We start from the raw sequence: 12698 nt of genomic DNA on the forward strand, positions 1-12698 counted from the left end.
CACACACACACACACACACACACACACACACACACACACACACACACACACACACACACACACACACACACACACACACACACACACACACACACACACACACACACACACACACACACACACACACACACACACCTGGTTAGGGACATACCTCATCAGGTACCACATCACATACAAAGGCAGAGGCCCGTGGCAAGCACACTGGCTTAGAATAAATGCTAATGACATGCTAATGAGGGTTCAACCATACAAGGTAAGAAGACGAAATTGAATAGGCCAGGGGTATGGATTTAACTGTATGTGTGCTTTAAACAATTCAAAACAGGTAAGCATCTATGTCATTTTAGCTATATATTAACTATATTATTCATATAATTTTGCCGGGTTTGAGCGCCACTAACTTTTCAGAAAACTGAATTTAGAAGACATGTGTAGAATCGGCCTCAGGTCTTCTTAATGGGTTAAAGATATTTCTGCCCAACAGCTAACTCGGTTGAGAAAATGTATAGTAGGTGACACGTCCATGATTCATGGGTTGAATTTAGTCTGAATCCTGTATTGTTGTGGGAATGTCCATGAGTGAACCTATCATTTATCTTTTCATTGTTCACACTCAATAGTTCTGGCCAGACATTTCATCATTATAATTGGACCAAAGCACCTCATGTTGTGATATATTAGATACACTGTAGGTAACAAACTTTCATGTTATCAACTCCCAACATAAATAACCTCATTAATATTCTGGCTAAACATGTTCATGCTTGTAAGGACATACTGTGGAAGAGTACAATTGTTATATGACCAATTAGCTAAAAGCATGACAAGACTGAAAACACAACATCAATTTCCCTGTCCCCATCCATAGTGTTCGCCTCCTTCAACTGCACTGGATCTTTTTCCCTTTCTTGCTGCTCCTTGCAGCAAGATGGGTTCCCCTGTTGCTGTCAGGGAGAAACCTTGTGTGTCCCAAACTGAAACAGGGCTCCATTTGATTCAATGGAATTATGAGGATTTTAGTCACAAGCTCTTGATACTTTTAATTGGTTAAATACTTGCATAACTTGCCGACTGAAGTAAAGGGTGCTATAAAAAAACAATAACAAAATATGGACATACAAGGTTTCCACCCGACAGCGACCTTATGAAATTCATGTGACTTCTTCCCCGACATCCTGTGTATGTATGTGTGTATGTGTGTGTGTGCGTGCGTGCGTGCGTGCGCATGTGTAGGGACGGGTTTACCACTGCGATGGGTGGGCTGCAGCCATGGGGCCCCTGACAGATTTGTGTTTAGTTATTGTATATTTTGTTTTACTCTATTAATTACTCTAGCTCAGGGGCCTCAACTCCTATAAATCCGGCACTGTGTGTGTATGTGTGTGTGTGGCACTATTCTGTACCTGTACTGCAGTGCCAGTCTGAGAGCGGTAGCGTTGGACTCATATTTGCCCACCAGCATGCTCATCCTCTCAGCGTTGCCCTTACACTCCTCCAGAGTGATGGTCAGCAGGTCGTTCTGAGACTTCAGGTGTTCAATACGGCTAGAGGACACACACAAGCACACACGTACGGGCACACAGTTACATATCGTTGCTGTAGGGCAGAAACCTCGCAAATGAATGCTCCACGCAAGCTTGTAGATCCTCTAAGTTAGAAAAATATGTAAAGTGAAAGTGGTTACAGTAGTGTTTGTGGGTTTTTGTAAATATTGAACCAAGTACGGTTTTTGGACACGCAAGGTTTCCACTCAACAGCAATGATATATAGTCCATTTAAAACCAATGGCCTTCCATGGCCTCTCTCACCGTTATAATTTTAGAGACCTCAGCCCTCCTCGTGCTCGCTGCAGTCAGACAGAATAACACTTCTTCTCTCATGAATAGAATTATGAACCTAATTCAGTTCCTTTGCACTGATTTAAAAAAAAAAAAGTGTGAAGCATCATTTCAAATAGACTCGTCGGTTTTCTGTTTTAGCACTGATGATAGCGGTGATAACCTTAAAACCTGTGCATTACTAACACAAACAGTGTCATGACTGAATGAAGGTATTCATGGTGCTCAGCAGAGACTACTGCACCCTAAAAAAAGACCCATTCATGCAGCTGAGTGGTGGAAAGCTGGCACTTGACAGTGGTGGTTACCACCAGTGGTGTAAAGTACATTTACTCCAAGTACTGTACAATTTTGAGATATTCGTTTACTGGAGTATTTCCGAATTTCAATACTTTTACTTGTACTCCAATAATCTCGAGAAACAAAATAGTGTACTTTTACTCTACTGCAATTACTTGAAAACTTTAGTTACTAGTTATTTACTTTATTTATTTACCTCTGTACCACATGAGCGCTAGCGTTCCCGATCCTGGGGGCGAACATTTGGCGGAAATAGCAGATCTACTTGAGTAGATCAGCTATTTTCGGGAAGATATTTAGTGCAGAGGGAAAAAGGAGGGGACTAGTACAGAGCCCTGGGGAATCCAGTTAACTAAGTACTGTATATAGGGTTTAAGTCGATCGTTACAGTAAGTAAATGGGGATATATTCACAAACATTCTTAAAGGGATTGAATTGTAGATAGAAAATAGCAGCACATTTAGAACTTTTGCACTGCAAAATATAGGCCAGTTTTATTCCAATGTTTACAATACATTACCAAGGAAAATAAACCTCCTGAAAAAAAGACATCTAGCGCAGAGGCAATCAGCTAGAATCTAGGGGATTTGTTTATCATCTAGGTCCCAGATGATTAAAACATGGCCCATTTATTTACATACTGTACTGTATGTATCACTGATTGGGCCATTAAAACAAGCTAATGCTCGTATATCAGTTGCTGCTTGCAAGCTGTATTCGTCACTGTAGCTACCCCGTGAAACACTTTAAAACAGTATAGAAGCTTACAGTAATTCAGAGCCAATCATGGTCCACAAAACCCAAATTGCACCTTCTTCACCCCTAAATCAACCAAGGCAATACTCTTACATAGTCCAAGATCAATGACAATGGCCATGTTCACATGCATACAGTGCACCCAGAATACACTCTTATCCCAGCCATTGTCTTGTTCTAAACAGAGTTGCGTTTGCTGGTTTGATTCCAATATCCCCGTTTCTATGAGCCTCTATGAATTAACAGTTTTTTCTAGAGAACTTTGAAACGCTTGCTAGAGCATTAAGGCAGTCGCATCAACAAGATTTTGGTTCCAGTGGTAATAGCCAGGCAGCCAGTCACACAACATTTGAGAGGACCTGTGATGTTATACTACATCACAGTACTTTTGCCTTTAGCTGATCTACATACAAGCTCTCAGTCTCTTGTATATCTGCCATGTTTTTTCTATTCATCTGGTCATTAAGGTCCACAGAATAAGAGGCCTGCTCTGCCGGAAACATTGTGAAAAAAAGTTATGGCCATTTTTGTATACCACACCATAGAAAACATATTATGGCAACATTTTCCAAATTTCATTATGCTTTAATAAGTAGTATGTGGCATGTCAAACTAGGGGGTTTTCATGATTCTGAATCCATTCTAGGCATTAGTTTTTTGCACAAAAAACACTCATTGGGCTAAAAAGAAAACTGTATTCCTTGAGCTTTTGGGCCTGTGGCCCCTCGACTATAAGTAGTGATTTATTTGGAGGAGCGGCCATAGTCGAGTGGAAGGCAAGACACTTAACCACTAATCAAAGCCACCTGAGTAGCCATCATCTGGGTCAAGTTGTAAAAACTATTTCTACACCGCTCTATTGATCATTTTGAAATTTTACCAGGTATATCAGGGTTGCCATAGCCAGTAAAATGGCATATGTGTATCAGGTGTGTATGTTAAAACATGATATAGTGTTAACATGCACTTTTATCGAGTAGCGTGAACTGAGGATTTTGCCTGTAAACATGTCCGATGTTTTATCAAGTTGGGCCGTGTAAAACAATATTGAAAAAGCAGAAACTTGGTATAGTGGTCACCTGTTGAGCCTCTCCGTCTCCACCTCAAACTCCCGGATCTTGCTCTCGGAGATGGCCGAGCCGTGGGAGTACAGGGTCTGGAAGATCTCCTGGATGTTGGAGCAGTCCTGCAGGGAATGGGCCAGGTGCTCTGCTACGTTACTGGACACCTGCACACAGCCACAGCACAACACTTACATCTAGTTTCACTTATTTAGAGATTTTCAGAGGAAAATCACTACTATCGGCACTATATACAGGTTTAATGTTTGTCTTTAGTTCACTGTTAGTTTTATAAACGCCATTGACAATGAAGGGAAAATGTACGTCATAATGTGCCTCATTATGTCATATTGTCTCTTTATTGTTAATGCGGCTGGCGTTTAATGTTTGTATTGGCACCGTTTGTTTTACATCACCATTAAAGCACCTAATCAACATGAGTTAGACTTTAATATATTAGCGCCCCTCACTTCACACAGGTGTGATTCTTTGTACTTTGAACTAGTCCCATGTTTTTAAATCCTCTTTTCAGGATCATACATGACATATGCCAACGGAACTTAATGGCAACTACGCACAATGCAACACTACTGCCTTACTTACAGTAGTGCGTATGTTGGCAAAACCACCAAAAACTTGTATGTATACGTATGTGAACAAAAAAGTATTTTTTGTGGGTTCCTGAGCCAGCTGTGAACCAGATTTTTTAGAAACACTTATGTGCTATATATGTGTGACCCGATTGTTCCACATAAGTGGGCAGCCTATTTAAAATGGCCTCTATCTCTCTCTTCAGTCTCTCGTAAAATAATCTGATGAAGGTCTGTGGACCAAAATGTTTTCATTTCCATTGAACGCATTTGCATTTGAAGACAAAACACGAGAGTTATTTACCACACAAACTGATACAGGAGGCTAACAAATACATTAGCACGAGTTTTTCATCTACGGTACATGCTTTGTGTTGAACAGCATGTGTGGATGTATGTGAGCGGATTATCCTGGTTGGGGTAAGGGGGGGGGCAACGGGTGAGCATGTGTGTATGTTGTTCTGTGAGTGAGTATGTAAGTGGGGGAAGGGATAGGGTGGGATACGGTACAGTGCAGAGACAGAAAAGACAGGGTTGAGAGAGAAACAGAGCGAGGGAGAAGGCTGCTATGCATGCAACAGTGGTCACCCGTCCAAACACTGTGTGTGTGTGTGTGTGTGTGTGTGTGTGTGTGTGTGTGTGTGTGTGTGTGTGTGTGTGTGTGTGTGTGTGTGTGTGTGTGTGTGTGTGTGTGTGTGTGTGTGTGTGCGCGTGTGTGTGTGTGTGTGTTTAACTGTATATTATAGAATATGTATTTTAGCCACATTTAATACTTGTTAAATAGATATACAACAGAGTTGACCGAAAATAGCCGATCTACATACAAGCTCCGAGTCTGTGGTATATCTGAAAATGATCGGCTGGACAAAAAATCTAAAATAGGGATGACTTTTCAAAGCGGTTGAAGTTTCAATTTCATCGAGTCTTAACTTCATATCAATCCTTGTGTTGTGCATCTAATATCTACGCAATAATTCTGATGCCGTCTGAAATTTCACTCTGGAATAACAAATCAAGTCTTATCTTGATGCGTGGCATGTCATTCGCTGGGGCTCTGTCCTGTCTGTCTTCATTGCAGCGTGCCATAAAGCAGCAGTGCACTGCTTTACAACACAGTGACTTAGCAAGGACTTCATCTAGAGGGAAGTGGAACGGTGCTCGGCGAGACGGGAAGCTTATCTGCTGCTGCTACATTCCATCAGATAGTGCGCCTGTGCATACTTCGGCGGGTGACGGTGTCACACGGCGAGAATAGCCGATAAGAACAGACCTACAAGCTCACAAGGCGACATCCTCGTGAGCTTGTAGGTCTGTTGTTCTCGGAACGTTATTGGCGCCATGCAACGGATCATAAGTTAGGCTTAAGCCTCCTCTGTCCTCTCACAGGACAGGAATGTCCTCTTCTCTACCGCCCTCCTTCTATCTCCTTCAATCGCTCCGCTGTCCTTCTCTGCCACCTCCTCTCTGTCACTGTGTTAGTCTGCCCTCCTCCTCACATCCCTCTCCTCTTTACCTTTCCCTTTCCCTCTCTCTCTCTCTCTTTCTCTTTCTCTCTCTCTCTCTCTCTCTCTCTCTTTCTCTTGTAATCTATTTTAGGAACTGTGGTTTCTACTGAAGGACTGACGTGTAGTTTTGTTGGATGGAGCTTCCCGGAACAGCCAAGAAATAAGAGCCCCCGGAAAACATTAGGATTGATTTTCCATCACAAACACCCATGTGCACACGCACAGTCATGCACGCATGCATGCATGCACACACACACACACACACACACACACACACATCAAAAAGTTCTACAAAGAAAAGCTATTTCAGGGTATTTCAACAGAATATAGTACTGTAGTACTGTCAGTGGTTCTCAAATGATATTACAACTTTGATGCTCATGTAGCTCCTCTCGGCTTACAGGGGACGACGTGAAGGGCAACCATACAGGAAGGAGGCAACCAAACACTGATGATGATGGCTGTACTTACGCTACGCTACCTTTGGCTTATCCCATGCAATAAAAGCTATCTGTGAATGCTGCTTTCTTTCAGTGTGATTGCATTTACTCTGGGGGAGTTGTGCTCCCACAGTCTGTATTGCTTCACTAGCCCATTCTGACCTGAGATCAGATTCACATGCTATGGGAAGCCTCTCAGTACTGCATGTGTGACTAGCCCATTCTGACCTGAGATCAGATTCACATGCTATGGGAAGCCTCTCAGTACTGCATGTGTGACTAGATGAGTGATTCTCTGCTGCAGGAGAGCTGCAGCAACCGCCTGCACCACCGACTGCCACGGGAAGAGTGTCAATCTCTCTCTGGCTTCCACGACGAATGCAAACATGTGCATTTTGCTGCACGCCAATTATCCGGTCTTATCGCAATTAAGGCAGTGCATTGACAATATATAGCGCTTGCCATGAAAGTGCCGCAGACAGTCCTTTCCCCCCCATTTTTCTCCCTATTTAGCTCGTTATGCCCATTCCCAATTCCCTGTGCATTCCCAGCTCTTCTCACTGCTGACTCCTACAGCTCTGGATTAAGAAAGAGCGTCTGCTAAATGCCTGAATTGTAAATTGTCTGTCCTGGGGGAGAGCACAAAACATAAGGCGTCTCCTCCAATGCACGAGAGAGGAGCTTCACCGGGAGGACATAACCTTAGAGTATATATGATTATGAATAGAGACGGCACCGGATTTCTCCTCCCCTCCACTTGCATTAAGTTGCTGGTGTTTTTTCCTTTTCGTATGTGAACGTGTCTGTTATTTGTATGCAGTTGTGACTCTGTCTCCAAGACAAATTTCTCCCAAGGGAGACAAATATAGACAACCTTGAACCTTGCTCAAAAGCACATGAGGCGATTTCACTCAGGAACAAGGAGTGCATTCTGGGATATGGATTGGACCCATATCGTGAACGCGCTGGCCGTTGAAACGGCGCTCACGTGTCATCATGAACGTGCGCAATGATAAGTCAACGGACCAGCGTGTTCACGATTTGGGTCCAAACTGCAATACCAAATTCGGCCACTATGTCCATTTCGCCTCAGGGTTTCCTCCGGGTGCCGTCTCTATTCATATATACTCTAAGGACGTAACCCATGCCGAGGTGCACACTATTCCACACCTCGCTGAAATGGTGTCCTGAGTCCTGACTAGGGTTGGGTTCCTTCATGATTCTAACGATTCCGGTTCCTTAACGATTCCCTCTTATCGGTCCATTCCCTTTAATGATTCCTATAGGTAGGGGGTTCCAAATGAAGGGCCGGGCTTTGGGTGGGAGATGGTGAGCAAGCTAACTGTACCTGTATGTGTGTGTATTGTACTGTATGTAATGTTTAACTTATGTGTATTATATAGGACCCCCATGTAAAATGAGATGCTGCATCTCAAGGGGCCATCCTCCCATTGACCATGGAACTTGATTGTTCAAATGACCTTTCCAGATTATGTCATGCAAACACACGTGCAAATATAAACACGTGTGTGTGTGTGTGCGCACACACACACACACACACACACACACACACACACACACGCACAGACAGAGAAGCCTTACCCCTATACTGCTGATCTCCGAGCCCAGCACAGGCCTCTCCGTGGATGAAGACTCACTACGCGTTTTAGACAGCTTGACTCTCTCTGCCACCTGGTGAGCACAACACAACCAATCATATAACACATCTCTCCAAAACAACACTGCGACAAATATAGCGCGGGACACACTGTAGATGAGGAGAGAAAGAAAGACCAGGGTGAGAACAGCAAACAGCTAGATGAGGAGAGAAAGAAAGACCAGGGTGAGAACAGCAAACAGCTAGATGAGGAGAGAAAGAAAGACCAGGGTGAGAACAGCAAACAGCTAGATGAGGAGAGAAAGAAAGACCAGGGTGAGAACAGCAAACAGGGTGAGGACAGCAAACTGGGTGAGGACAACAAACAGGGTGAGGACAGCAAACAGCTAGAACACGACGAATTGTATCCTGGCATTCTTATCCCAATATTACATCTTGATATCATCATCTTTGCTCTACTACTACTACCACATAATTGGACAATTGACCAGTGCATGACGGCCACATTTTACTGCATATCCTTTAATAAGTAAGAAAGATGTTATTTTGTTATGTATCAACTTGAATAATTTGATATATTGCCTCACCCAAAATTGAGAGCTGCAATGCATGTGTGTGTGTGTGTGTGTGTGTGTGTGTGTGTGTGTGTGTGTGTTGCATACATAAGAGATTAAAGGAAAAGACAATCTCACGTATCGTAAGTATTTGTATGACTAAGTCCTAATGTGTGTGGAACAGTGTGAAAGGAGCCCCCACACTAGCGCGGTCCCCCAAAACAATTAACACAATTTGTAAAAGATGTTTTAGTAAAATTCTTCCAGCTGAGGCATTGAGCGGTAGTAGAAATCAGCCGTGGCGACTGAGAACTTTAATCCATGCATACAACTTAATGTAAAATGCCAGTGGTGCATATGTCTTCATGTCTTTACCTTGGCTACAGGCACGTCATTGCTGCTACTGCTGGTACTTAGCTCTCCAGTACTCGGGTTGATGGGGCGTGAGACACCTGTCAAACGACCCGGGCTGGACGGTCCTCCCACCTGAGATGTCTGGAGGCGAGTCTGCAGCTCACGCACCTATAGCCAACAAGACACACACACACACACACACACACACACACACACACACACACACACACACACACTTTGACGTTTACATGTAGACAGTGCTAGTAATACTGACTCTTAGGTCTTCTGGTGTAAAAAGGTTCTGCTGTAACTTGCAGAACTTCAGCTATGCGTCCGGCGTGCACACTGTACACTGTACATGGGCTGAGACAGTTCTACACGACCCACTTGTCAACTACTCTGATACACATAAATCATTATGTGGTTTGCTTTTTGTTGAAGCACGGGACTGAGGTGGGATATTATTCAAAACAAAAGACAAAAACTAAAACCTACACGTAATCATTCAACTGTAATTTTGTACGACCGTCTCTGAAATAAGTTCAATTGCCGTTTTGTTTTACAGTCAGCAAACGTGTGTTTCCTTGGCATCTACTGATATAAACCACTTCAACCATTATGTCATAATAGGTGAAAATTTGGCAAAAAGATAGACAATCTACAAGCTCACAAGTCTAGTTAACTTATATGGTTTAAAGTGAAGTGACGTCTTGAAGTGATGACTGCAATAAACACATTTTCTTGAAGAATAAAAGCAAATGCATTTAACTTCTGAAGTAAACTAACTAAATACATCTCTAGTTAGTAGGAATGCAAACAGGAAATCAATTTGCCTTTTTTTTCTTTTCTTTTTTATTAGATGCAATTGTGAACAATAGCCAAGTAATACCTCTTTGGAGAGGCCTGTGCTCTAACGAGCACAGGCTGTGTATATGCTTCTTTTTATATGCACCAATATCTTCCTTTCCATGTTCCCACAAATAAGCTATATAGAGATATAAAGTAGTTGGTTTACTTCAGGGGTAAACTGAAGAGAAAAGAGTACACTGGAGTGAGAGGAGGCCTGGAGGAGGGAGACAAGATAAAGTATTAAGATAGTGATCACGTCTTAAACTAATCATCCATAACGTCTGAATGTGAACGCTATGCTAATGATTTGCTAGAGGGGAACATTTTCCAGCACTGCTGTGATTGTAGGCAGCATGCGCTAATGCTCTTGTAAATATACATGTGTTTTTCTTAACTTTAGCAAAGCCAGTCTGGGCATCACCGAGTGATGCCAAGACCACATACCTTCTCAGTGGGGGAAAGAAATAAAATATGCATAGGCTGGGTACACATGAGTGGTTCAAACTAAGCTCCTCCATAGATGTATGGCAGGGTGGGTGGACAGGACTGGATTGCATAACACATACATACATTTCAACGTGTCACATAACTTTGTACACTTTCAGAGTTGCTGAAATCCACAATTGTTGACGAATGAATCGTTATTTTAACAATCTGTATGGTATAGTACTATAGTGTATGTTAATACATTAGAACTTAGGCAATACAGTGCTTGGAGGTGGTCTCCCTGCACTTCTATCGAGACATTTATTTAGGTCCTGCGGTCCCGTTTTTACTGTGTGTTAAATCCTGACCTTAGATGGAGCCAAGACTGTGTCTACCATTGGCAGCCTGACAGAGGACAGTCTGTGCAGTGTGCATGCAACCTCCCTGCTCCTATACCACTACATTTTGTTGCACGAGTGGAAAGACGAAAAGGAGCGTGTTATTGGGAAAGGAAGGAGAGGAGATGAGAGGTAATGGCGAAGAGAGGACTTGGGGCACAGGGGACACGATTTAGTCTGACGGACAGCAGAGATGGAGGGAGACCGATGCAAAAATGTAAAAGAGAGGGAGCGAATGCGGCCATGAAGAGGTCCTTTGAAGGAGGCACTGATTTCCCTGTGCTCTCCTGCCAAATGTATGCAGAGCCCCACCTCTGAAAACAAAAAAACTGCTGCTGGCCTGTGTGTACTGGCCTGTGTGTACTGGCCTGTCCTGTGCCCAAGCTCACCAAAAGCTTTAGGAAAAACAGCCAGAGAAATGAAAATGATAGGTTTGTGCTTAGGCGTGGGATATATAGGCTCAGTAATTATGTAACCTGGGACTTCCTTGTAATTTCCCGATTTCAAAGACACAAACTGGGACTGTGCCAGTGTTACTGAAAATATGGATGAGGTGTGTTTTGACTTGCTTGTGCACCTGCTTTAGGGGGGAGATCACTCTTTGCCAAACACATAGATCCAGTCTCACTTTTCATGACACCGTCTTCGCTCTTATGGCATTTATGTTGACAGTCCTGGACAAACACACAGGGTTGTGATGAGACTACCCCTGGTGCCATATAACATATAATACCTATAAAAATAAATAATAATAAAATAAAAATAAATAAATAAAATAAAGCCCATACAATATCACAGACTGTAAAAATAATTGTGCCAAAGGTGAGATACCGTACATGTACCGGTACTGAGCCCTGAGGATGATTGGGCAATATGAAGGCAGTTTGTGTCAGGACATAAGAATTGTAGCCCTTAATCACTACGGTTGGTCCCGTTGTGTGCTGTTAACAAACTGCTGATTGTGCAGGAGAAACCACCCAACTGTGCAACTACGGTAAAACAGACCAAATCCTTATTGTTAACAGAGAAACTCTGCATTCCAAGGGATTAACAAGATTAACGAGGTGTCGAGACACAAATCAAAGAAAATCCTCCCATTGAGATGGAATTGTATGCGTTCTCTCAATTAAAGGAATGGTTTCATTAAAGGATTTCGACTGTCCCAAAAGTGTCCTAGAAAGCCTCAGCATTTGCACTGTTAACATTAAACCTATTTATTTAATAATAATCTACAATAATTAATACATCTACAGTAAAATCCTGTTAATTTAACTCTGAATGTATATAGTAGTTGCAAGCTACTAGTCTGTCCATTTCTATGCTGTCTGGGTTTCAGAGTGAAAAGCCCACAGTTTTGTAATGAAATCATATGAAGGTCTAAAATAGCCCAAATTAAATTGTGCCATAAAACCCACATTTCTCAGATCGGATCACATTTTCCATCGCCCCTTGACATTTTACGTTAACCTCTCATTCATAGCTAGGCTGGCTTCGGGGACACACCCAACTATTTGACCCAATGCATCCAGGGACATAATCACATTAGAGGCCTAACAGGCTTCCGTGGACCCTGGGAGATGGCAAGATTTGATTATGTGCCTAACGGCGCTCTCGACGTATTGATTTAGCCGGGCCCACTTGTCTGGGTTCCAACAATAGAAGTTGATTACCAAATGTTCAAATTCAATGGCTTCATTCTTAGCCGTGTAGATATATGGATTTGTCTGGTTGCAAACTATGGGAGAGCAGTAGATTGTGTGAATAATTTTCCTGCGAAATCAGAAATAGTGTTTGTCTGGCAGAATCCTAGCAGTGCTGCAGAGCCTCAGAGCTCCCATGACGATACTATGGGATCAGAGTTGGAACAAAGTGACACAGGTGGAACCTCTCAGCCTCCTTCAACACTATCAAATGAGGTTATGGGGAAATGGGATTGCATAGACAGTCCGGAAATGCACAGAAACAACACATTATGCAGTATATCACTGTATAGGGTGGAACATGATCTG

General features: G+C 42.8%; 1 protein-coding gene across 5 annotated transcripts in view; it reads right to left on the reverse strand.

The window, feature by feature from the left end:
* The window catches only part of mcc (MCC regulator of WNT signaling pathway), a 63810-nt gene that overhangs the window by 13079 nt on the left and 38033 nt on the right, over positions 1 to 12698 (reverse strand). For all 5 annotated transcript variants that reach the window (XM_080779235.1, XM_080779234.1, XM_080779236.1 and 2 more), the window contains 4 exons: positions 9038 to 9184; positions 8093 to 8182; positions 3974 to 4122; positions 1404 to 1544 (listed from right to left, as the gene is read on the reverse strand). In XM_080779235.1, the coding sequence (XP_080635361.1) occupies positions 1404 to 1544; positions 3974 to 4122; positions 8093 to 8182; positions 9038 to 9184 (527 nt within the window). The remainder of the gene's footprint in view (positions 1 to 1403; positions 1545 to 3973; positions 4123 to 8092; positions 8183 to 9037; positions 9185 to 12698) is intronic.

The sequence above is a fragment of the Protomyctophum bolini genome, assembly GCF_963924005.1.
Source record: "Protomyctophum bolini genome assembly, chromosome: 12".
NCBI classification, from domain to species: Eukaryota; Metazoa; Chordata; class Actinopteri; order Myctophiformes; family Myctophidae; genus Protomyctophum; species Protomyctophum bolini.